This window comes from Labrus bergylta, chromosome 22 (genome assembly GCF_963930695.1).
Source record: "Labrus bergylta chromosome 22, fLabBer1.1, whole genome shotgun sequence".
NCBI lineage: Eukaryota > Metazoa > Chordata > Actinopteri > Labriformes > Labridae > Labrus > Labrus bergylta.
Window position 1 is genome coordinate 4,804,959 of NC_089216.1, and position 26,986 is coordinate 4,831,944.

A 26,986-nucleotide genomic window follows, 5' to 3' on the forward strand; every position below is an offset into this window, starting at 1 on the left:
TGCTTATAAAGCCAGTGCTGAGTTCACTCGGAGCCTCGACGTCATATTTTGTTATTGTTTTGATTGAGAGCTCCCTAGCGGTGGATTATACATACTGTGCGTTTAATATTTAAATTATTACATTTTCTTTCTTTACATTGGATTCTTCTCTCATATGAGCAGTGACTTTTTTTAAAACATCTTAGATCAGTCCGACTATCAAGCAAGTCCTTACCTCTAGTGTTGTTAAGTTTGCAAAGGAAACACTGAATGCGAGTGCACATTTCAACAGACTTTATTATCATTTATTAGCTTTTGAACTTGTATCAAAATAATATTCCACTTTCAACATTCAAAGATATCAGGCCTTACATAGTAGGTTTTATTTTATAGGAAAGTGCAAAACGTCCCATCGCCTAAAACGAATATTTAGAGAATAATGTATGAACTGTGCATAGGAATATTTCACTTCTTTTAAATAATGCATCAACTACTTTTTTTAAAGCACATCTATGAAAAGCAAGGTAACCTGTCGCCTATGGAAACGGTTATTACTGACACATTGCATTTTTCTTTTTTTTCTAGCGTCATGCCAAGCAAACAAACTTCAAATGATCCATGCACGCACACATCCTTACTCTTTGGCTTGCAATGTTTAACTAGCATGAAAAAAAACAAAAACAAATGCATACCTGCAGTTCCACTCAAGGAGATTGTTAATAGAATAGTTTGCTCTTATCCAGGGCAAACGTGTTAGCATGTTTACAAGAATACTGTTCCTATCAAAAGGCTTTCAATGGTGATAAAAACTGGGCCGTTCAAGGACTTGAATTCTTTTTTAAGTAATGGTAGGCGTACTGAAGCTCTCTCTGTTTAGCACCTCTTGTATCAAAAAAGTTCCGGGGAAAACATCTTGGATCAAATTTGTAAATACTGCTTCGGCAAATTGCACATATTTTTGTAAAATATTTCGCAAAGTGGTAGAAAATCTCTCATCACAGGCATGCAGAGGTTTCACCAAATTCACCTAAAGTGTTTTGAGTCTTTCCCGCCACATTCTAGTATTTCACATTCACATTCAGGTGTGTGCACGTGTGCAGCGAGGTCTTCGACGACGAAGCACCTTAATGAGGTTCAGCAGTATGCGACACAAGGTTAAGCGGAAGATTCACACTGGCAGATTCTCAGAGTGTGTTAGTTTAGCGTCCAGCTAAGTCCTCATCCAGTGTATCCAGTCGGGTTTGAGGCAAAAATGTGTTAGCTGCTCGAGTCTGTAACCGTACAGGGACATTCAGAGTTAAGCCGTGTGTAACATCAGGAACATCTGTTACACAGATCAGAGCCAAAGTGCTTCAATAAAAAATTTAAGTTTCAAGTCCTCCGTCAAACCCCTCGCTCCTCCTCGTCCTCTCCCTCCTCCTCGTCCTCGTCGTCCTCATCCTCCCCTTCTTCTTCCTCCTCCTCTTCCTCCTCCCCCGGGCTGTAGAGATCGTCGACCTGCCCGCTCCGGTCCTGTCCGTCGTCTTCGTCGTCCTCCTCCTCCTCGTCTTCCTCCTCCCCCTCGCTCCTCATCTCCTCCACGCTGCTGTCGTCCAGGTCGTCGTCGTCGTCATCCTCCTCCTCCTCTGCCGCCTCTTCCTCCTGCTCCTCCTGCTCCTCCTCCTCCTCTTCTAGATCTGAAAGATGACCTGATGAGTGGACAGGGGGAAAAAAAAGAATCGGAAAACTCATTAACATTAAGCTCTCGTAAAAAAACAAAAACAATATTGATACCACGGCAACAGAAATAAAAGCCCCGGGGCCCTGACTGTGCGCCGATTAATCAGTCGGGCTCTAATGAACACTACACAATTTTTAGCTGAAGTTAATAGTTTATATAATTTTTGGACAGGGACATCAGAGGATGTGTAATTCAAATGAAGACTTCTTACACAACGTGCTGATGGCTGCGACAATATGACCAGGGAGTTCTTCAACCAGGAACTTCCTCATCTCTTCCTCCATCATCACCCCGAGAACCTCGGTCTCCATGTCCACATATTCTGGATAGAACATGTTTTTCCTCAGCTGCCTACGACACCTAAACACACACACACAGACTCTATAGTATATAACATAAGATATTCATCGTTTTTCTATCTCTACATAGAATATAGACACATCAAGAGTAAGAATCATTTGATTGATTTTGATAACTCTGTAGATAAAGATCATGCAGCTTGTCAGATATCCGACTTGATGTGTTTTAGATCAGTGGTTCTGAACTGGTTGAGTCTCAGGACCCAAAAACACAAAAGCAATCCTAGATACCTTTTCAGCACTGTAGCCAGGCTGACAGAGAGTCATGGCTCCATTGAGCCTTGTATTCATTTAGCCCTCAGCAGTAATGATTTCCTGAGCTTTTTCAACAACAAAATTCTAGACATCAGAGACAAAATTGGTAACCTCCTGCCCTTACCTGGTGCGGATACGTCTGATACGGCAGAGACAGTTCCAGGACCAGATATTAGTCTAGACTGTTTTTCTCCAATCAACCTTTCAGAGCTAAATTCAATTATTTCTGCGTCGAAACCGTCAACCTGTATTTTGGACCCAATCCCAACCAAGCTGTTTAAAGAAGTCTTTCCCTTAGTTAGCAACTCTATATTAGATATGATCAATTCGTCTCTACTGGCAGGCTATGTACCACAGTCATTTAAAGTAGCAGTAATCAAACCTCTACTCAAAAAACCTACTCTGGACTCAGGAACTCTGGCTAACTACAGGCCTATATCCAACCTTCCTTTTATCTCGAAGATCCTGGAGAAAGTGGTAGCTAATCAGCTGTGTGACTTTCTCCATGACAACAGTTTATTTGAGGAGTTTCAGTCAGGATTTAGAGTCCACCGTAGCACTGAGACTGCACTAGTTAAAGTTACAAACGATCTACTTCTAGCTTCAGACAGGGGACTTCTCTCTGTGCTCGTCTTGTTAGGTCTTAGTGCTGCTTTTGACACCATTGACCATCAGATCCTATTATACAGACTAGAACATTTACTTGGAATTATAGGGACTGCTTTAAGTTGGTCTGAATCCTACTTATCAGACCGATCTCAGTTTGTACATGTTAATGATAATTCCTCTATGCACACCAAAGTTAGCCATGGAGTGCCACAAGGTTCAGTGCTTGGACCAATTCTCTTTAAATTATATATGCTTCCTCTGGGACATATTATGAGGAAACACTCCATACAGTTTCATTGTTATGCAGATGATACTCAGCTTTATGTATCAATGAAGCCCGGTGGCACCAGTCAGTTATGTCAGCTAGAAACGTGCCTTAAGGACGTTAGGACCTGGATGACCAGAAATATTTTGCTACTTAACTCAGACAAGACTAAAGTTATTGTGCTAGGCCCTAAAAACCTCAGAGAGACTTTTTCTAGTGATTTGACTGTCCTTAATGACATCAGCCTGGCATCTAGCACCACTGTTTGGAATCTAGGAGTTCTATTCGACCAAGATATGTCCTTTAGCTCTCACATCAGGCAAATTTCAAGGACAGCCTATTTTCACCTTCGTAATATATCCAAGATCAGGAATATCCTGTCGCAAAATGGTGCAGAAAAACTAGTTCATGCATTCGTTTCCTCCAGGTTGGATTATTGTAATTCTCTTTTGTCAGGGTGCTATGGTGGATCTCTAAAGACTCTTCAACTGGTCCAGAACGCTGCAGCTTGTGTACTGACTAGAACTAGGAAAAGGGACCACATTACTCCTGTCTTGGCTTCTCTTCACTGGCTCCCTATACAATCTAGAATAGAATTCAAGATCCTTCTTCTCACTTACAAAGCTCTAAATGGCCAGGCACCATCTTACCTGAAGGAGCTACTAGTGCCGTACTGTCCCTCGAGAACATTACGGTCCCAGAATGCAGGCCTACTAGTGGTACCTACAGTCTCTTAGTGTAGGTAAAGCCTTCAGTTATCGGGCTCCTCTCCTCTGGAACCGCCTTCCAGCTGGGGTCCGGGAGGCAGACACAGTCTGTATTTTTAAGAGACTTAAAACTTTCCTTTTTGATAAATCTTAGAGTTAGTGCTGGTGTAGACCAGCTCTTAGTTATGCTGCTATAGGCTTAGACTACCGGGGTAACTGGCACCTTGAGCTCCCCCCTCTCTCTCGCTCTCCTGGGAGCTCTTGAGCTCTCTTAGGCTCCTCGAGGTTGACGGCCTGCCAGAACAATCTTATCCCATCTCTACCCCTATCCCTTTCAGGACCCAACAACAGACATTACTAATGGATCAATCAAGAACAGAATCAGAAGTTTTATCCATTACACAATAAAAGTTAGTTGCAGCCAGGAACAATGATAAAAGGCGTGCTTACTGTTTTCCTGTTGTCTTGTAGGCCTGAGAAGAGAAACACAAAGAGATGTTTGGAGACAACAAAAAGCTTTCCATAAAAAGCGGTACTTTACCGTAATACAGTACTCTGTGTACTCTGTGGGAAAGGCTCCACCTGTCTCACCTGGATGAAGTGGAAAGGGTCGTTCTCCTGCATGAGGCTCTCAATGCCGCAGCGCACCTCCTGCAGACGGGCCTGGTCCTGGCAGATCCTGGAGATGTTCTTCTGGATGGCCGGCCCGTTGGTGTCGCAGTGAGTGCGCGTGCACTCCCGCAGCCTGCCGACGAAGCGCAGCACTTTGGCCTTCAGCTCGTCTCCCAGCCGGGCCAGGCCCTGATCCGAGTCGTCCATGAATTTCTGGATGAGGGAGGTGAAGAGGGAAAAGGGCTGATTGTGATGGACATTATTTTAAAGAGGAATTATTCTCCCCCTTCTCCACCTTGTCAAACAGTCTCCTGTGGTCTAAATGAAACATCTGTGCTGTGCTTTGTTCAAAATATAACATGACTCAAGCACCAGAGGAGGTTTGTGACCCTGTATAAACCAGCTCTCTCAGAACGCTCCGTTTTGGTGTGTGTGTCTCTTTAAATGAAATGAGCCCGCCCCCTGAGTTTTCCCAGTAGACATCACTCCTCTGTAGCGAAAATGCCGGACCAGCGCAAAAGTTTTGCTCTAGGCTGGGGGGGTGGAGTCAATGGGTGGAGATACCAGGGGACCAGAATCCCACTGTGACATCACAAGGAGAGCACATTTGAAACAGAGCATTTTTCTCTGTGTTATAAGACTTATGCAGACCACAAACAAAAGGACTGGATGGGTTTATTTCACATTTTTTGAGAGTCGGTAGACATCCAGGTTACGTTCAAAAACACTGTCAAAGTGCGTGAACTCTTACCTTGTTCTGCCTCTCCTTCTCCTTCTGCTCCTGGAGCTTTCTCTCGGCCATGCTGTACTTCCTCTCCACTCTGTACAGCTGTTTATCCAGCGTGCCCTGCTGAACAACACATGCATTTCTAAAGTCAAGGCAAGATTTAAAAAAAAACTTTTATCCTCTATCACAGAGCGAGAGAAAGATTGCCTTTGATTGAGGCTCAAGTAAGAAAAACATTCACACCAATAAGACTCGCAGAAAGTCGTAAAATCACATAAAGAGGTCGTAACACATGTGCACAGCATGTTAACAACAATGATGTAGAATACTTCTTGTCGCTGATGGTCTTGTTTGCTTTTGCTTTTTTTTTTTTTACATCCTCCCCTGAATAATAAAGCTTCACCTGTTCTGTTTTGATAGCAAACAAACTGCTGTTCAAAGATGTTAAATTATCTCAAAGTAAGGCTGGGAGAAAAAAAAAGAAGCCTGGTTAACGTTCACTCAAACCCGACGTGAAGTTCAACAGCTTGTAGCATTGAACCGGTTTCTGAACAGAGAAGTCATGGCAACAACCTGGAAGCCTCTCAGCTGCACACTGTGCGCAGGACAATCAGAGCACAGGATGTGGATCACGTGACTCATTCACTCACTCACACACACACACACACACAAGTATTCTAGACTCATCACAGGACTGTGTGGGAGCTGAACGTCAGAAGGAGGTTAAAATCAATAAAGCAGACTCCTCCTCATATTTGTTTGTGTCTAACCTCTTAAATACTTTTTAAAGCTCCTGTGAGGAGTTTTTAGTTGTTATGAAACAGACTGAAATTAACACTGATGCGTCTTTATGAGCTGCAAAATCAAATGAAACCATCAGTAAGAAGATGTAATATTTCTATATCACCATCATTAATGTCTATAAGTGATGCCACAGGGTAGGTGTCAGACGACTGGGAGTGAAGGATGTGAAAACACTTCTTAAACACAAGCAGGACAGGATGTAAAAGAACTACTTTGTCCACAAGTGGCACCAAAAATCAACACAAACTAAATGTTTTTCACAGCAGCTTTAAATGAATCATTAATTATTAAAGCCCGACAGATTAATCGACCGGTCGCTTATATCGGCCGATATTAGCCAATCAAGTGAATATCGGTATCGGCTTATTTTGTCACAGATATGTGCAGATGTTCGTCGATTTTTTTCACCGGTGAAACAACATTTCATTTGAGTATCGTTGTATCACACTAGCAGTTCTCTATCTAGCTGTCACCAGAAACGTTTGCTGTGTGGATACGACGAGCATCATCACTCTCCAGAGTGTCAAGCTGTGATTCACCTACATGCTCATTTACTTTACAGTTGTGTTTGATAACTGCTCTTTGAGGGATCAAAGCAATAAATCTGTATATGGATCTCTACGAATCGAAGATAAAACTAAGAAAGATATCGGTATCGGATGTTTTTTCTCCATAATATCGATATCGGCCCCAAAAATCACATATCGGTCAGGCCCTAATAATTATCACTATGAGAGAAATAATAATTCAGACTCTGATTCTATGAGCAGAAACCATGATAATGAAAAGTCTACCTTCAGATCCTTCATGGTGTTCTTCAGGGTCTTGATGGTGTGTCCCAGGTGACCTCCTTCGATGGTGCAGGCGTTGCACACACACACCTTGTCATCCATGCAGTAGTACCTGGAGTGACACACATGACAGCGGTGACAAAAACTGATTCTTTTTTACAACCACATTTTTTAAAAATATAAACACAACAATATGTGAGCACAGCGTGCCTCCTACCTGTATATCTCGTCGTGGTCAGGGCACTTCCTCTTCCAGAGGTCGTTCATCGGTTCGGTCAGCGGATGCTCCCTGAACGCCGGCAGTTCCAGGTGTGGCCTCACGTGCTCCTGGCACATGGACACCTCACACTTCAGGCAGGTCTTGACTGCGAACATGGAGACTGCAGCAGCAGCAGCAGCAGCAGCAGCAGCTTCCTGCTTGTCGCCCGCTGCCAGAGGAACAGGAGCAGCAGAGAGCCCGTCCGCTGCAGCGCTGGCGCCTGATGCCTCCGCTGCCGCTGAGGGGCAGTAGTCGCAGGGAACAGAAGAAGCGCTCCTCGCTTGCTGCACCGCCACAGACGACAGCAGCAGTTCCCTGGATTTTAAAGCTGTGGCCGAGGAAGTGGTAGCCCTGCGCCGGTGACGGTAATCGTCGGCGATGTTGGCTAGTTTGAAGTTTTTCTGAAAGCTGGCGCCGCACCGGTGGCTGTCGCGGCACTCCGGGCAGCGGAAGCGACCCCGCTCCGCCTGTCGTTTTAAGCGGTCCAGGCAGGTCTTACAGAAATTGTGGCCGCAAGGAAGCAAGTAAGGGTCCCGGTACAAGTCCAGGCAGACTGGGCAGGTGAGCTCCTCTTGCAGGACCCTGGACTGATCTGACTGAGCCGAGGCCATGTCGGGGATTCAGACCGTGAGCTCACTGAGGGAGAGGTTGGATAAAAAGGTAGGAAGCAGGGAAGACGTGGAGGGGTTAAGGGATGGAAGAAGGCAAAAGGTGAGAAAGATGGAGGAGGGTAGAAAAGGGAAAAGAGAGGGAACGGAGGCTGCAGGTCTCCTGGTACACAACGTCTCTGTGTGAGAAAAAAACATTTTTAAAAAAGGTGTCAAAAGCATCCAATCATTTATTTTGTTAACTGCTTACACAAGTCATTTCTTTGTTTTTAACAACTTGACTGTTTAAGATATTAAAAGACATATTTAACTAGTGAATGAAACGTTTAAGCAGGTTAATCATTAAGACTAATTCATTAAAAATGCTCCCAGACGATGCCTGTAGTTACATTTTCTGTCAGAGAGATATTCAACAAACTTTGATGTGAAACAGGAAAACAGCAGATCTACTTACACTTTGGCTTTTTTTATTTTCATTGTCAATATTCATGTTGTATCTCCGTGTTTGAACGTTCATTTTACTGATGTTTCATTAAGCACAACTCTTACATTTACAGAGCTGTAGCCGAGTCAATTCATAGATTGGATAATCTGTTTTTAAAGGACGTGTTCGCACATCTGTCCAGTGTCACTGGAAGAAGGTTCAGAGGGACAGAAACTTTGTGATGTCTTTTTTCTAATAAATCGGTGATGCCCTGCAAGAGTCGTGTGCGGGATGTTTCTTTTCAACTAATTCTACAATTCACTTAGCAGACGTTTTTATCCAAAGCGACGTACATCAGAGAGTAAGAACAACACAAGCAAGGATCTAGAAAAAAGGGAACAATGTCAGTAAGAGTAAACTGACAGGAAGTGACCAGAGGCAAAGCACAACACTGAGGGCAGTTCTTGAGAGCTCTAATCAGTATAGAAACCATCTTATAAGTCGTCCTTATCAAACAAAAACCATCATCATTACCATCATCATCATCAATAATATGGAGACCATCATCATTAAGTTAGTAGGTATTCATGAAAGAGCTGGGTCTTTAGCTTTTTCTTAAAGGTGCTTCTTCTTCTTCCAATGATCCAATGGAGTTTGGAAGTTCATTCCACCACCGGGGGGGGGGGGGGGGACCAATTAATTGGACAATCAACAAAAAAAAATGTTGGCAACAGCTTTCAGTTCCTTTTGAATGAGGAGATTTTCTGCATTTTTTCTGTTCTGGGAAACGTAAATCAAACGTAGATGTTTATGTGTATCGATGTGTTTTTGGGGGGATGGTTCTTACACACGTCACATCATCATGAAGAATATTTTGATAGTTTGAGATGCTGAAAAGCGAGGACGCTTACCTGGAAAATGATCTGTTATCAAGTCAATCATGAAAACAAATGTCTTAATTAAAAAATATGATGACTGGTGACCGTGGTGTTCACTGATGTGACACTGATTTACAAACATCACTTCATGCTTGAAATAAAAAGGACATGAAGTAAAGTTAACTTCTGCAGATGAAGGTCAGCTGTCCTGCTGCTCACTTAGATCAGCTGTTTGAACCCAGTCTCTGTTTAAAGGTCATGACCTCCTGATGACCTGCCAACCTGCTCTGTGTTGTTCACATGTGACCCAAAATAAAAAAAAACCATAAATAAATAAATAAAAAATAAAAAAAACATAAATACATTAAAAAAACATTAAAAAAAACAAAAAATACATAAATACATAAAAAAAAAAAACCATAAATACATTAAAAAAAAAATACATGAATACATAAAAAGAAACCATAAATACATAAATAATAAAAAAAACATTAATACATAAAAAAACCATAAACACAAATAAAAAACCATAAATAAAAAAAAAATACATGAATAAAAAAAAACCATAAATAAAAAAACCATAAATAAAAAAAACCATAAATAAAAAAACCATAAATAAAAAAAAACCATAAATACATAAAAAAAACATAAATACATAAAAAAAAATATAAATACATAAAAAATACATGAATAAATAAATAAAAACATAAATAAATAAATAAGTTAAAAAAAATACATAAATAAATAAGTAAGTAAGTAAATAACTAAATAAATACATAAATACATACATAAATACATAAAGAATAAATACATACATAAATAAATAAATAAATACATAAATAAAGGTGATGTGTTGTCCCCAGTTTGCCAGTTTCCAATCATTAACCTACCAGCAACGGGAAGGTGACATAAAACCAGTTCATCTCTGTTGAACTGGGATGTTTTAAGTTAAGGTGACCAGCAGTTAACTTCACCTCATCAACACATGACAGACAGAAAAGAGCAGGCTGTTAACGCTTCTTACCTGTTGTAATGCAGATGCTGAATCCAAAGATTTCCTCACCTGTAAAACGCTGTTTGTTAAGCTAACTGTTAAACACGCACCTGTCCTGCTGCTATGGCTAACACGTCACCGCGACGCTAAACCAGCTTTTCCTTCGTCCCACAAACTGTCCAGTCCGCTTATAAGTCCGCGGAAATATTCCAGTTACCAGTTTCCATCTGGAGGTTTCGACATTTGGCGACAAAAAAGGCGAGTCGACACACTCACCTGTGCGGAAACGGGGACGGCTAGCTGATACTGAGGGCAGGTTGATGCGGGGAAAACGGTGCCTTCAGGGTCGACTCGGAAATTCCGGCGTTAACTTCCTCTGTTACCTAAAGTACGGAGGAGTATCAGGGCCGTGGAAATGTTTTTTTTTTTTTTTTTTTTTTTTAGTTGTGACTTGTTTTCTCTGATTTATGAGTTTAAAATCAGAATTGTCAGGGTAAAAAACCGAATAAAAAATAAAAATAAAATTCAAGTGGTATCTTATAGTCTAAAATAGTATCTTATAATCTAAAATAGTATCTTATAATCTTATAATCTAAAACAGTATCTTATAGTCTTATAGTCTAAAATAGTATCTTATAATCTTATAGTCTAAAATAGTATCTTATAATCTAAAATAGTATCTTATAGTCTAAAATAGTATCTTATAATCTAAAATAGTATCTTATAGTCTAAAATAGTATCTTATAATCTTTTAGTCTAAAACAGTATCTTATAATTTAAAATAGTATCTTATAATCTAAAATAGTATCTTATAGTCTAAAATAGTATCTTATAATCTTTTAGTCTAAAATAGTATCTTATAATTTAAAATAGTATCTTATAGTCTTATAATCTAAAATAGTATCTTATAGTCTAAAATAGTATCTTATAATTTAAAATAGTATCTTATAATTTAAAATAGTATCTTATAATCTAAAATAGTATCTTATAGTCTTATAATCTAAAATAGTATCTTATAGTCTAAAATAGTATCTTATAATCTTTTAGTCTAAAATAGTATCTTATAATTTAAAATAGTATCTTATAATCTAAAATAGTATCTTATAATTTAAAATAGTATCTTATAATCTAAAATAGTATCTTATAATTTAAAACAGTATCTTATAATTTAAAATAGTATCTTATAATCTAAAATAGTATCTTATAATCTAAAACAGTATCTTATAATTTAAAATAGTATCTTATAATTTAAAACAGTATCTTATAATTTAAAATAGTATCTTATAATTTAAAACAGTATCTTATAATTTAAAATAGTATCTTATAATCTAAAATAGTATCTTATAATCTAAAATAGTATCTTATAATTTAAAACAGTATCTTATAATTTAAAATAGTATCTTATAATCTAAAATAGTATCTTATAATCTAAAATAGTATCTTATAATTTAAAATAGTATCTTATAATCTAAAATAGTATCTTATAATTTAAAATAGTATCTTATAATCTAAAATAGTATCTTATAATTTAAAATAGTATTTTATAATTTAAAATAGTATCTTATAGTCTAAAATAGTATCTTATAATCTAAAATAGTATTTTATAATCTTATAGTCTAAAATAGTATTTTATAATCTTATAGTCTAAAATAGTATTTTATAATCTAAAATAGTATTTTATAATCTAAAATAGTATCTTATAATCTAAAATAGTATCTTATAATTTAAAATAGTATCTTATAATCTAAAATAGTATCTTATAATTTAAAATAGTATCTTATAATCTAAAATAGTATCTTATAATTTAAAATAGTATCTTATAATCTAAAATAGTATTTTATAATCTTATAGTCTAAAATAGTATTTTATAATCTAAAATAGTATCTTATAATCTAAAATAGTATCTTATAGTCTTATAGTCTAAAACAGTATCTTATAGTCTTATAGTCTAAAACAGTATCTTATAGTCTTATAGTCTAAAACAGTATCTTATAGTCTTATAGTCTAAAATAGTATCTTATAGTCTTATAGTCTAAAATAGTATCTTATAATCTAAAATAGTATTTTATAATTTAAAATAGTATCTTATAATCTAAAATAGTATCTTATAATTTAAAACAGTATCTTATAATCTAAAATAGTATCTTATAATTTAAAATAGTATCTTATAATCTAAAATAGTATCTTATAATTTAAAATAGTATCTTATAATCTAAAATAGTATCTTATAATTTAAAATAGTATCTTATAATCTAAAATAGTATCTTATAATTTAAAACAGTATCTTATAATTTAAAATAGTATCTTATAATTTGAAAGAGTATCTTATAATTTAAAATAGTATCTTATAGTCTAAAACAGTATCTTATAGTCTTATAGTCTAAAACAGTATTTTATAATCTAAAATAGTATCTTATAATCTAAAATAGTATCTTATAATCTAAAATAGTATCTTATAATTTAAAATAGTATCTTATAATCTAAAATAGTATCTTATAATTTAAAATAGTATCTTATAATCTAAAATAGTATTTTATAATCTTATAGTCTAAAATAGTATTTTATAATCTAAAATAGTATCTTATAATCTAAAATAGTATCTTATAGTCTTATAATCTAAAATAGTATCTTATAGTCTTATAGTCTAAAACAGTATCTTATAGTCTTATAGTCTAAAATAGTATCTTATAGTCTTATAGTCTAAAATAGTATTTTATAATTTAAAATAGTATCTTATAATCTAAAATAGTATTTTATAATTTAAAATAGTATCTTATAATCTAAAATAGTATCTTATAATTTAAAACAGTATCTTATAATCTAAAATAGTATCTTATAATTTAAAATAGTATCTTATAATCTAAAATAGTATCTTATAATTTAAAATAGTATCTTATAATTTGAAAGAGTATCTTATAATTTAAAATAGTATCTTATAATCTAAAATAGTATTTTATAATTTAAAATAGTATCTTATAATCTAAAATAGTATCTTATAATTTAAAACAGTATCTTATAATTTAAAATAGTATCTTATAATTTGAAAGAGTATCTTATAATTTAAAATAGTATCTTATAGTCTAAAACAGTATCTTATAGTCTTATAGTCTAAAACAGTATTTTATAATCTAAAATAGTATCTTATAATCTAAAATAGTATCTTATAATCTAAAATAGTATCTTATAATTTAAAATAGTATCTTATAATCTAAAATAGTATCTTATAATTTAAAATAGTATCTTATAATCTAAAATAGTATTTTATAATCTTATAGTCTAAAATAGTATTTTATAATCTAAAATAGTATCTTATAATCTAAAATAGTATCTTATAATCTAAAATAGTATTTTATAATCTTATAGTCTAAAATAGTATCTTATAATCTAAAATAGTATCTTATAATCTAAAATAGTATCTTATAGTCTTATAATCTAAAATAGTATCTTATAGTCTTATAGTCTAAAACAGTATCTTATAGTCTTATAGTCTAAAACAGTATCTTATAGTCTTATAGTCTAAAATAGTATTTTATAATTTAAAATAGTATCTTATAATCTAAAATAGTATTTTATAATTTAAAATAGTATCTTATAATCTAAAATAGTATCTTATAATTTAAAACAGTATCTTATAATCTAAAATAGTATCTTATAATTTAAAATAGTATCTTATAATCTAAAATAGTATCTTATAATTTAAAATAGTATCTTATAATTTGAAAGAGTATCTTATAATTTAAAATAGTATCTTATAATCTAAAATAGTATCTTATAATTTAAAACAGTATCTTATAATTTAAAATAGTATCTTATAATTTGAAAGAGTATCTTATAATTTAAAATAGTATCTTATAGTCTAAAACAGTATCTTATAGTCTTATAGTCTAAAACAGTATTTTATAATCTAAAATAGTATCTTATAATTTAAAATAGTATCTTATAGTCTTATAGTCTAAAATAGTATCTTATAGTCTAAAATAGTAACTTATAATCTAAAATAGTATCTTATAATCTAAAATAGTATCTTATAATTTAAAATAGTATCTTATAATCTAAAATAGTATCTTATAGTCTTATAATCTTATAGTCTTATAGTATCTTATAGTCTTAACTATGACTTATCTTGTCTTGCACTTTAACTTATGTCAATACTGTCCATTTACATTTACATTCAATCTTCCATATTTAATCTTCCTATTTAAGACTAGTAATGCTTAGTTAAATCCTGGTTGTATATATTCACATTCTTATTTTTGATAATTTTTAGTACTTATTTACTTTGTATTTAATATTATATTGTGTTTAGATTTTAAAATATTGTGTTTTTTTTCACTCATATTGTGTGTTTGGACAACCTGCTGCTGTAACGCCACAATTTCCCAGTCAAGTCAAGGTAGTTCAAAATTTCTCATGCACGATACAGAGCCCGTCTGGAATTAAGGCAATGCTGCCATCTTGTGATGACTATCCATGATTGAAATATTTTAATTTACAGTGTGGCTCCAATTTGTTCCACAAGGAGGCGTAACCTCCAAGTGAGACAGCAAGCAGCAAAAGAAAACACACCTGTTGCTATTATTTCCATAAATGTCACAAATCACATACATGTGGTCTGGAACTGCCGGCGTTCAGGGAGCACCCGCTGACCGAACCGATGAACGACCTCTGGAAGAGGAAGTGCCCTGACCACGACGAGATATACAGGTAGGAGGCACGCTGCGCTCACATATTGTTGTGTTTATATTTAAAAAAAATGTGGTTGTAAAAAAGAATCAGTTTTTGTCACCGCTGTCATGTGTGTCACTCCAGGTACTACTGCATGGATGACAAGGTGTGTGTGTGCAACGCCTGCACCATCGAAGGAGGTCACCTGGGACACACCATCAAGACCCTGAAGAACACCATGAAGGATCTAAAGGTAGACTTTTCATTATCATGGTTTCTGCTCATAGAATCAGAGTCTGAATTATTATTTCTCTCATAGTGATAATTATTAGGGCCTGACTGATATGTGATTTTTGGGGCCGATATCGATATTATGGAGAAAAAACATCCGATACCGATGTCTTTCTTAGTTTTATCTTCGATCCGTAGAGATCCATATACAGATTTATTGCTTTGATCCCTCAAAGAGCAGTTATCAAACACAACTGTAAAGTAAATGAGCATGTAGGTGAATCACAGCTTGACACTCTGGAGAGTGATGATGCTCGTCGTATCCACACAGCAAACGTTTCTGGTGACAGCTAGATAGAGAACTGCTAGTGTGATACAACGATACTCAAATGAAATGTTGTTTCACCGGTGAAAAAAATCGACGAACATCTGCACATATCTGTGACAAAATAAGCCGATACCGATATTCACTTGATTGGCTAATATCGGCCGATATAAGCGACCGGCCGATTAATCTGTCGGGCTTTAATAATTAATGATTCATTTAAAGCTGCTGTGAAAAACATTTAGTTTGTGTTGATTTTTGGTGCCACTTGTGGACAAAGTAGTTCTTTTACATCCTGTCCTGCTTGTGTTTAAGAAGTGTTTTCACATCCTTCACTCCCAGTCGTCTGACACCTACCCTGTGGCATCACTTATAGACATTAATGATGGTGATATAGAAATATTACATCTTCTTACTGATGGTTTCATTTGATTTTGCAGCTCATAAAGATGCATCAGTGTTAATTTCAGTCTGTTTCATAACAACTAAAAACTCCTCACAGGAGCTTTAAAAAGTATTTAAGAGGTTAGACACAAACAAATAGGAGGAGGAGTCTGCTTTATTGATTTTAACCTCCTTCTGACGTTCAGCTCCCACACAGTCCTGTGATGAGTCTAGAATACTTGTGTGTGTGTGTGTGTGTGTGTGTGTGTGTGTGTGTGTGTGTGTGTGTGTGTGTGTGTGTGTGTGTGAATGAGTCACGTGATCCACATCCTGTGCTCTGATTGTCCTGCGCACAGTGTGCAGCTGAGAGGCTTCCAGGTTGTTGCCATGACTTCTCTGTTCAGAAACCGGTTCAATGCTACAAGCTGTTGAACTTCACGTCGGGTTTGAGTGAACGTTAACCAGGCTTCTTTTTTTTTCTCCCAGCCTTACTTTGAGATAATTTAACATCTTTGAACAGCAGCTTGTTTGCTATCAAAACAGAACAGGTGAAGCTTTATTATTCAGGGGAGGATGTAAAAAAAAAAAGCAAAAGCAAACAAGACCATCAGCGACAAGAAGTATTCGACATCATTGTTGTTAACATGCTGTGCACATGTGTTACGACCTCTTTATGTGATTTTACGACTTTCTGTGAGTCTTATTGGTGTGAATGTTTTTCTTACTTGAGCCTCAATCAAAGGCAATCTTTCTCTCGCTCTGTGATAGAGGATAAAAGTTTTTTTTTTAATCTTGCCTTGACTTTAGAAATGCGTGTGTTGTTCAGCAGGGCACGCTGGATAAACAGCTGTACAGAGTGGAGAGGAAGTACAGCATGGCCGAGAGAAAGCTCCAGGAGCAGAAGGAGAAGGAGAGGCAGAACAAGGTAAGAGTTCACGCACTTTGACAGTGTTTTTGAACGTAACCTGGATGTCTACCGACTCACAAAAAATGTGAAATAAACCCATCCAGTCCTTTTGTTTGTGGTCTGCATAAGTCTTATAACACAGAGAAAAATGCTCTGTTTCAAATGTGCTCTCCTTGTGATGTCACAGTGGGATTCTGGTCCCCTGGTATCTCCACCCATTGACTCCACCCCCCCAGCCTAGAGCAAAACTTTTGCGCTGGTCCGGCATTTTCGCTACAGAGGAGTGATGTCTACTGGGAAAACTCAGGGGGCGGGCTCATTTCATTTAAAGAGACACACACACCAAAACGGAGCGTTCTGAGAGAGCTGGTTTATACAGGGTCACAAACCTCCTCTGGTGCTTGAGTCATGTTATATTTTGAACAAAGCACAGCACAGATGTTTCACTTAGACCACAGGAGACTGTTTGAAAAGGTGGAGAAGGGGGAGAATAATTCCTCTTTAAAATAATGTCCATCACAATCAGCCCTTTTCCTTCTTCACCTCCCTCATCCAGAAATTCATGGACGACTCGGATCAGGGCCTGGCCCGGCTGGGAGACGAGCTGAAGGCCAAAGTGCTGCGCTTCGTCGGCAGGCTGCGGGAGTGCACGCGCACTCACTGCGACACCAATGGGCCGGCCATCCAGAAGAACATCTCCAGGATCTGCCAGGACCAGGCCCGTCTGCAGGAGGTGCGCTGCGGCATTGAGAGCCTCATGCAGGAGAACGACCCTTTCCACTTCATCCAGGTGAGACAGGTGGAGCCTTTCCCACAGAGTACACAGAGTACTGTATTACGGTAAAGTACCGCTTTTTATGGAAAGCTTTTTGTTGTCTCCAAACATCTCTTTGTGTTTCTCTTCTCAGGCCTACAAGACAACAGGAAAACAGTAAGCACGCCTTTTATCATTGTTCCTGGCTGCAACTAACTTTTATTGTGTAATGGATAAAACTTCTGATTCTGTTCTCGATTGATCAATTAGTAATGTCTGTAAAGTGTTGTTGGGTCCTGCGGCTCGACCAGTTCACAACCACTGATCTAAATCAAGTCGGATATCTGACAAGCTGCATGATCTTTATCTACAGAGTTATCAAAATCAATCAAATGATTCTTACTCTTGATGTGTCTATATTCTATGTAGAGATAGAAAAACGATGAATATCTTATGTTATATACTATAGAGTCTGTGTGTGTGTGTTTAGGTGTCGTAGGCAGCTGAGGAAAAACATGTTCTATCCAGAATATGTGGACATGGAGACCGAGGTTCTCGGGGTGATGATGGAGGAAGAGATGAGGAAGTTCCTGGTTGAAGAACTCCCTGGTCATATTGTCGCAGCCATCAGCACGTTGTGTAAGAAGTCTTCATTTGAATTACACATCCTCTGATGTCCCTGTCCAAAAATTATATAAACTATTAACTTCAGCTAAAAATTGTGTAGTGTTCATTAGAGCCCGACTGATTAATCGGCGCACAGTCAGGGCCCCGGGGCTTTTATTTCTGTTGCCGTGGTATCGATATTGTTTTTGTTTTTTTACGAGAGCTTAATGTTAATGAGTTTTCCGATTCTTTTTTTTTTCCCTGTCCACTCATCAGGTCATCTTTCAGATCTAGAAGAGGAGGAGGAGGAGCAGGAGGAGCAGGAGGAAGAGGCGGCAGAGGAGGAGGAGGATGACGACGACGACGACCTGGACGACAGCAGCGTGGAGGAGATGAGGAGCGAGGGGGAGGAGGAAGACGAGGAGGAGGAGGACGACGAAGACGACGGACAGGACCGGAGCGGGCAGGTCGACGATCTCTACAGCCCGGGGGAGGAGGAAGAGGAGGAGGAAGAAGAAGGGGAGGATGAGGACGACGAGGACGAGGAGGAGGGAGAGGACGAGGAGGAGCGAGGGGTTTGATGGAGGACTTGAAACTTTCATTTTTTATTGAAGCACTTTGGCTCTGATCTGTGTAACAGATGTTCCTGATGTTACACACGGCTTAACTCTGAATGTCCCTGTACGGTTACAGACTCGAGCAGCTAACACATTTTTGCCTCAAACCCGACTGGATACACTGGATGAGGACTTAACTGGACGCGAAACTAACACGCTCTGAGAATCTGCCAGTGTGAATCTTCCGCTTAACCTTGTGTCGCATACTGCTGAACCTCATTAAGGTGCTTCGTCGTCGAAGACCTCGCTGCACACGTGCACACACCTGAATGTGAATGTGAAATACTAGAATGTGGCGGGAAAGACTCAAAACACTTTAGGTGAATTTGGTGAAACCTCTGCATGCCTGTGATGAGAGATTTTCTACCACTTTGCGAAATAATTTACAAAAATATGTGCAATTTGCCGAAGCAGTATTTACAAATTTGATCCAAGATGTTTTCCCCGGAACTTTTTTGATACAAGAGGTGCTAAACAGAGAGAGCTTCAGTACGCCTACCATTACTTAAAAAAGAATTCAAGTCCTTGAACGGCCCAGTTTTTATCACCATTGAAAGCCTTTTGATAGGAACAGTATTCTTGTAAACATGCTAACACGTTTGCCCTGGATAAGAGCAAACTATTCTATTAACAATCTCCTTGAGTGGAACTGCAGGTATGCATTTGTTTTTGTTTTTTTTCATGCTAGTTAAACATTGCAAGCCAAAGAGTAAGGATGTGTGCGTGCATGGATCATTTGAAGTTTGTTTGCTTGGCATGACGCTAGAAAAAAAGAAAAATGCAATGTGTCAGTAATAACCGTTTCCATAGGCGACAGGTTACCTTGCTTTTCATAGATGTGCTTTAAAAAAAGTAGTTGATGCATTATTTAAAAGAAGTGAAATATTCCTATGCACAGTTCATACATTATTCTCTAAATATCCGTTTTAGGCAATGGGACGTTTTGCACTTTCCTTTAAAATAAAACCTACTATGTAAGGCCTGATATCTTTGAATGTTGAAAGTGGAATATTATTTTGATACAAGTTCAAAAGCTAATAAATGATAATAAAGTCTGTTGAAATGTGCACTCGCATTCAGTGTTTCCTTTGCAAACTTAACAACAGTAGAGGTAAGGACTTCCTTGATAGTCGGACTGATCTAAGATTTAAAAAAAAAAGTCACTGCTCATATGAGAGAAGAATCCAATGTAAAGAAAGAAAATGTAATAATTTAAATATTAAACGCACAGTATGTAAAATCCGCCGCTAGGGAGCTCTCAATCAAAACAATAACAAAATATGACGTCGAGGCTCCGAGTGAACTCAGCACTGGCTTTATAAGCACTGAGGTAATAAGAAGCTTCACCAGGGCAGAGCTGGAGACAACGGAAAGAGAGAAGGGACAAACAGCAAAGATAAAAACATACAGTCATAACACTAAGTAGAAATGGATAAAAAAAGCATTTATGAACTGTTTAGTTGTGTATAACTAAGCCAGCAGCAGACCTTATTTTCCGGGTGAATTCCTGTCTTGTTGCCTCACATGGTTGTGACTTGTTTTCTCTGAATTCTGAGTTTGAAGTCAGAATTATGAGGGTAAAAAACAGAACAAAAAAATAAAATTGTGGTATCTTACAGTCTTTAATAAAGCGTTGGTATTTTCAGAGGGGGAAAAAAGTTCCAAGCTTGAAAAGTTTAAGTAAACGCACCACGAACAATACACTTTTTTTATCACATCAGAAGTTTAGTATTTTATTTTATTTTATGTTGTAACCATTATGTGCAAGAGTGGCCGACATAAGTTATCAGTGTCATATCTTTGTAAGACCATGTAGTTCCTGCATCAACATCAAAATAACACTTTCAAAAAGACATGACAGGAGTCAAAATGTTGATGCGATTAACAAACCTCAGAAAAATACAAGCGTGTTAGGATTTCTCTTTTTGCTTACTTTTTCATCTTGGCACAAGATTTATTTAAGCATCCTCTCATATCAGATAAATATTACAGGTTAAAAAAACATTAATAGATTTTATGTTGCCTATTTAACCTTGTCTCGATACATCTTCCGCATGATGTGAAATCACTGCATCATTATGGTCTACGAAATGACTTTATAATGTTTTCTTTTCCTGACTTAATGTGTGGCTAAGATATGATGAAATGGAAGTTGTTAGCATTACGATAACTACCAATCAGATGTGAATATCTTATTTATATTCATATTATTCTGTTAAAAAAAGATGGCTTGAACATTAACATCCAACTCCAGCTGATCATACGTCAAGTAGTATAGATACTGAAATGTAGAAAATAATGCAAAACACCAAGGCACCTTTCGGCATCAATTTAGTTTAATTCACAAAAAAATCTCAAAATCATTGTTATTTGATTAAAAAAAGCTATAAATGATTTCCAATTACATGCATTTCATTCATTTTCACAATATGATTCTTCAAAGGATAACATTGATCTATGTCACAATACACAGAACAGATTAGAACAACCAATAAAACCAAGAACAAAGATGTATTAATACGAATAAGTCGAATAGACTCTATAAAGGAAAGTTACCTCTGTGAAAAAGTAAGTTTATCTAAGGAGAAAAAAACTTGACTAAACATTTGAACTGAACAAAGTTTCACTACTCTTATGTCCCAGCAGCATGCTGTACCTAAGACGATTTAACTCCACCTCTTTGGCCCAAGTAAATATATCACAGCAACTACTGAATGGGTTCCCATGTAATTATTAACAGAATAATAGGGTTAATAGGGTTAATAATAGGGTTAAGCCGAACCAACTAAAATCAAGTTTAAACATTGATCATTATCCACTTACATCGATAAAAAGTTTCATCTCTATTAAAGTGCCAAAGTGTTCAACATCTGAAGTATCCCTACCCCATCACATCTGCACATTCCCCACCCCCCCGAAGACAACTGGACCTTGAATGGTTAAGCCAAGATAGAAACGGCTCTGCGCTGAAGCATATGATTCAAACTTAGTTGGAACCCAAATCCCTCCAAGAAAAACAGACATTTGCTGGCCTGTTTCCTGTGGAGGTGTGAGCTCAGTCCTAACTGGAAGAAGGATGTCTTGTATCTCTGGGACTTGCCACACTATCCCTTTGCTCCACAAGTCATTGATCCGGTTCCATTTCTTCTTTGTTCTGTTGTGTTGGCTATCAGCTAGCTCAGCATCGACCGTTCTCTCCACAATAGCGTCCAACCTTGATTTGTGAATCCACTTGCTCAGTCCAGAGCCCTTTCCCAGAAAAAAGAGAGGCACAAGGTATCGACCTCGGAGGTACTTGGCATACCCAACTCTCTCAAATGCTTTCTCCATGAATGTGATGTGTTGTTGCAGATCAATCATCACGTCAAGCGACAGTTGTGCAGGCTCTCCTTCTGATTCCTGTTCCTCATTTCTGTCCTCATCCTCCCAGGTCTCGTTGTCTGACCCGTTGTCCTCTGTTGCCGGTTGTTCCACTTCCTCATCCTCTTCTTCAACCAAGTGAGGATGTTCCTCAGGCCAAAACAACAGCAGCACCAAAAGGTAAAACTCAGGTCTTCTACGCCCCACTTCAGTGCCCAAGAATCCGGACAGAACGGTCTGGAGTTCATTCACAGGAGTGAGTCTCGGGGAGTTATGCATCTTGTTGCTCAAGATGATATTTGAGAGAATGTACCTCCCAGCTGCTTCGACATCTCCAACATCTGCCTCATAGGTGGTTCTCAAATCGTCGCAGATTGCTTCTAAATCAGCGGTGGTTTCCTGCGCCTCGGTGAACCCGGCGCGTCTTCCCATTGACGTGAACAGGCCGTGATTCAAACGCTCCAGGAGGCCTGGAAAGCTGGTGGAATCCGCTGCATCTTTTCTGGTATAGTGTTTGTAGCAGAGAGCAACGTCTTTCCAGAAGTAGTGCGGCTCTAAGGTTGTCTCGTCGGGCTTGGAGTAGCCAAGGTACCATTCAAAAAAGCCAAATTTGGCTTCAACTTCCATTTCCAACATGTGGAGGTGTGTCTGTCGAGGATCACGGTTTATCCTTTGGAGTTTCTCAAAGGCTATCTTTGCCACTTGGAGGAAGCCAAAAAGTCCTCTGTTGTTAAATGTATTTGAAATGTTTACGATGTCCGCTGAATCTATCATTTCAGGCCCTACTTCGTTGTCAGCTTTTGTTCCCACATCTTTATACACCGTCAAGGCCTCTCGAGCCATGTCTAAGATTTCCTCCTGTTGATTGGCTGTCCTCAGTAAACGGTTCTTGCAAACCTGGCCAAGAGTGTCAGCCACATAACAGTTGTTTGGAGCTCTGCTAATGGCTGTCTTTGCCCAAGTTTCAGCTCTGGCATAGTCCACAATACCTCTCTTTATGTAATAGAAACGGGAAAGAGTTTGGGGATAGATGTGGTTCTGTCTCATTATATCTGATGCGGTTTTCAAGACAGAGATAGCGTTGTGAAAATTCTCCTGCTCACATATATCTTCAACAAACCGTGAGAACTTCTCTTGGCCATTTTCTCCCATTTCTCTCTTGGTCAGTAAATCTTTGATGAACTGTACTGTTGTTGGTTGGGCCTCATCTCTGCAGAGTAAATCCATGAATCTCTTCACAATTTTACTCCTTGAAATTCCTAAGTCAGTGAGTAGCTTCAATACTATATTTGTAAACAGTGGTTCAATGCAAATGTGGTCAGGGTTTGGACTGGATGTGTTTATGAAGTTGATAAAAGGCACCATTCTTTCTTCAAAGGGGGGACTTCCATGGATGGGATCAGGAGGTCCAAGGATCTTTTGACACTCAGACATCAGAAGAAAGGACCCAGGAATGTAGGTGTTCAGCAGCACCAGAAAAGAGAACAGGTGCGTGTTGGTGGAGTTTAGGTTTTGTCTCACATACTCTCTGACATCATTCCAATATTCCTCCAATGTCATCTGTGCACCATCTGAAGAGGTTCCATCTCCGCTGTCAGATGACAACGTTTCTGTTGAGTTGTGATCCATTTTTTGTCTTCACTTCTTTAAAAAGGCAAACAACCCTAAAGAGATGATAAAAACAGAGCACATGTCAAAGGAGGAAAAAGAGAGCAAGATAGTGATAAGTGGAGCTGATAGTAACATTTTAATATAAAGGTAACTGACTGAATGCTGCACTGGCTCTAGAGGAGAAAAGAGAAAAGAGGACATATTATCCCCCTTCTCTACCTTTTCAAACAGTCCCCCTGTGGTCTAAATGATTTGTTAATCACATCTAAATATGGTCAAAATATAACATGAATCAAGCACCAGAGGAGGTTTGTGACCCTGTATAAACCAGCTCTCTCAGAACGCTCCGTTTTGGTGTGTGTGTCTCTTTAAATGCAATGAGCTTCCCCCTTAACCCCCCTGCTGGCGACCGGTGCCTACGAGTTCAGCTTGGAAAAACATGGCTCCTGGAGACAACACAGGAGGGGAGGGGATTTTTTTTTTTTTTTTTTTTACCAGAATCCCACTGTGATGTCACAAGGAGAGCAAATTTGAAACGGAGCATTTTTCTCTGTGTTGTAAGACTTATGCAGACCCCAAATAAAATACTGGATGGGTTTATTTCACACTTTGTGGGTCAGTAGACACTCAGGTTACCCAAATATATGTTCAAAAACATTTTAGAAGTAGATTTTTCATAATACGATAATAAAACATGTAAAAAAAAAAAAAACATCCCCATAGTCCAGCACAGACATAAAAGTGGCAGAAACCTTTTCTTAAGCCGTTTTCACATATGCACTCTGGATAATATCTAGATATTTACAGGAGGACTTCTCCGGAGATTCTCCCGACCTAGCCGTTCACATATGCTCCTCACAGCGGGGGACTTTCCCTGTCAGAGGGGAGGGGGGCCGCGGGGGATTTCCCGAGGTAAGACGTGACGTAAATAAACAACGCGGAAGTAGCGGCCGAAGCAACAGAGTCCGCTACATGACGTTATAATGAGAATATTTGCCTTTATATCAATGCTATGTGTAATCCAATGGAATGACAACATCCACAAAAGAGAGGAGAACAACATACTGACGAACAGAAAACAGAATGCAGACGTTTAATGACGTGCACGGAGATCGTAGAGGTCGCGTGCAGACACTTTAGGCAGTCACTGCATATAAACGTCAAGTTACAAAATACTAGGGGTCTGGCCGGAGAAACTCCGGGTAAAGTCGACGCGAAAAATGCGGCTGTTTGTGTTCACACATAGCCTAAAGTACCTCTGGGTAGCCAAATCTCCGGAGTTCTTCAGGAGATTTCCGTACGTGTGAAAAGGGTTTTAGATTCAAAAGAGAGGCGGGACTTGATTCTACAACCTCAGTTTTCATTTTTAACCTTTTTACCAGCTGCTGAATGTGAGGTGTAAAAGAGAGGGACTCGTCAATTAAAATACCAAGATATCTGTATCTGGAAACACACTTAATGTGTGTACCATGAGAGGGGAGATTGAAAGGAGGTAAAATGGTTTAGATTTTGGATTAGACAACGTCATGATTTGGTTTTGTCTGCATTTAAATCAAGTTTTAAGTCATAAAAAAACAACCTTGTAGCTGCATATATGACGTGTGTAAACTTGTTTCATTACTATTTGTAACAGATGATTTCGTGAATCATTTTGCTGAAGGCCTTTTTGGTTAAACAGAAAGTGAAGAAACAAGAAGTGTTTCACTGATTTGACTCATGGTGACTTATGAAAGAGTTTCTTTGATTCCCTGAATGCCTAAATGTTTATTTTATTCATGGTTAAAAACTGATTTGAACATGTAACAATGCTTAACTTTCTGGATAACCATGTTAAAGATTACAGTACGTTAATAAGTCATTCATTCTGAATGAGATTTTGAATGTGCTCTGATGTGGGTTCAGAGAGTGGAATGCTGGAAATCTTGAAATTCATGATATTTATCTGCACGATGAAGCCACAAGAAGAGTTTCTTCTTCCTCATTCCTTCCTCTTTTGTCTAACCTATAAAATTAGAAGTTATCTGAACTCAGCATTGTAATTTAAAGGTGCACTGTAAAAAATAAAAAAACCTGCTTATTTTACAGATTTTTACTTTTGAATGATGGGAAAATAATGATAAAATTACAAAAGTAAATTGTGACTTATGTAAACATAATTTTAGATTTAATTTTTTACATCATGTGCATTTCTTTCCTGAAACATTTTTTTATTAAACCTTAAAATACACAAAATCCCAATTAAAATTAAAGTTGCAAAGTGTATTTTAATTACAGAAAATTGCTGTATTTTTTATTAGATACCTTTTAGAAAACAAATGTAAAGGATGCAGAACATTTTTACGAGCGTTTAAACTAATTTAAAAACAACAGAATTTCATAGAGGAGGAAAAGTACCAAATGTCTGAAGTGATTCAATGGGTGAGTTAGTTTTGGCAGAAAGACTCTGCGAAATGTGTCAAACTGAGTTTATGGTGACTAAATGAGGTTTTGTCTGTTTTGTTGAACCCACCTGAGACAGTTAACGCAGTCTTCAGTCCAAACAAACAAATTGACCGCTCACTAAATCACTTCCAGCACATTCCCTTTCCAGAAAGATTCTTTACTTTGTACATTTTTCGCAGCGCTTTTAAAAATGTTTCACATCTTGTAAACTTGTTTTCTAAAATATAACTTTGTTTTGTCCTAGATATTTTTTCAGTAATTTATTGGAGCCCCAGCTAGCAAAATATTACAGGGTTTTTTTTTTTTACAGTGTGGGATTTATGATTATCTCATAATGAAAGCTACAAAATTGAACAATAAAGTGATGACTTGTGGATTTATCAGCATTACATTGTGTGTGTGTGTGTGTTTCCTTTGTTCCCTGTAATCTCAATGCTACTTCAAAAAACCCTCATAAATAAAGTATTGTTCATGTTTTCTCTCTTTGCATTATTTTGTCATTTTCATTATGTGGTTATGATTATCATTTTCTTAAATTTCTACTTCTCTTTATGTAGTTTTTAGATCAAGATTACTGAAATGTTTTTTTTTTTTTTTTTTTTTTTAAATGATTATCTAAAATTCCTAATGAAGCTTACATAAAATCATATCAGCAGCCACAAACCAGCATGAAGGTAACGTTACAGGTAAAAAACAGTAAAACACCGTTATTTACACTGCGAGTTAAAATCCATCAAACTCAAATAAAAACTGTACATGCAAATCTTCTTACCTGTTTGAGTTCCAGCCGGTGTGTGGGTGACCTATGAGTCCGAGGCAGTTTATTTATTAGCAGATTTTAGGCACGCCCTTTGCATTATGTAAATCTATATCTATTGTGCGTATCTCATTGTGCTGAGTTTCTGTGGTGATACAGCATATAATTACAACATAGGCTCTATTGAGTGCGTCATTAGTAATTACTTTAATGCCACGGGCTGGAAGGACAAGATGCCATTCCATTTTTAATACAAGTTTACACAGAGATGAAGACAGCAGTCACTTCACTGGAATCTTCTGGTTTCCCATAATACTAACTTCCTTATACTTAATT

General features: G+C 37.4%; 3 protein-coding genes across 6 annotated transcripts; 1 reads left to right on the forward strand and 2 right to left on the reverse strand.

The window, feature by feature from the left end:
* Window positions 1–258: 258 nt before the first annotated feature.
* On the reverse strand, window positions 259–10,330 carry zgc:92594 (uncharacterized protein LOC436996 homolog). Of its 3 annotated transcripts, none has more exons than XM_020648814.3 (8): window positions 10,102–10,330; window positions 7,046–7,874; window positions 6,832–6,940; window positions 5,258–5,356; window positions 4,486–4,719; window positions 4,345–4,367; window positions 1,911–2,059; window positions 259–1,667 (listed from the first exon to the last, which is right to left on the reverse strand). In XM_020648814.3, exons 2-8 carry the CDS (start codon window positions 7,696–7,698, stop codon window positions 1,363–1,365), a joined length of 1,572 nt encoding a protein of 523 aa, XP_020504470.2. In that variant the 5' UTR covers window positions 7,699–7,874; window positions 10,102–10,330; the 3' UTR covers window positions 259–1,362. The 3 variants fall into 3 exon arrangements, with proteins under 3 accessions (XP_020504470.2, XP_020504472.2, XP_065806597.1); XM_020648816.3 differs by having other exon boundaries at window positions 5,258–5,353; window positions 10,022–10,330; XM_065950525.1 differs by having other exon boundaries at window positions 10,022–10,330.
* A 4,224-nt stretch (window positions 10,331–14,554) lies between these two features.
* LOC109995160 (death domain-associated protein 6-like) lies at window positions 14,555–19,547 on the forward strand. 2 transcript variants are annotated; one of them, XM_065950528.1, is made up of 7 exons: window positions 14,555–14,695; window positions 14,801–14,909; window positions 16,423–16,521; window positions 17,060–17,293; window positions 17,412–17,434; window positions 17,748–17,896; window positions 18,140–19,547. In XM_065950528.1, the coding sequence occupies exons 1-7, from the start codon at window positions 14,646–14,648 to the stop codon at window positions 18,442–18,444; spliced, it is 969 nt and encodes a 322-aa protein (XP_065806600.1). In that variant the 5' UTR covers window positions 14,555–14,645; the 3' UTR covers window positions 18,445–19,547. The 2 variants fall into 2 exon arrangements, with proteins under 2 accessions (XP_065806600.1, XP_065806601.1); XM_065950529.1 differs by having other exon boundaries at window positions 16,426–16,521.
* Window positions 19,548–20,569: 1,022 nt separating this feature from the next.
* Window positions 20,570–26,720, reverse strand: LOC136177387 (sterile alpha motif domain-containing protein 9-like). The gene is made up of 2 exons (XM_065950509.1): window positions 26,666–26,720; window positions 20,570–23,504 (listed from the first exon to the last, which is right to left on the reverse strand). The coding sequence occupies exon 2, from the start codon at window positions 23,467–23,469 to the stop codon at window positions 21,370–21,372; it is 2,100 nt and encodes a 699-aa protein (XP_065806581.1). The 5' UTR covers window positions 23,470–23,504; window positions 26,666–26,720; the 3' UTR covers window positions 20,570–21,369.
* Window positions 26,721–26,986: the final 266 nt, after the last annotated feature.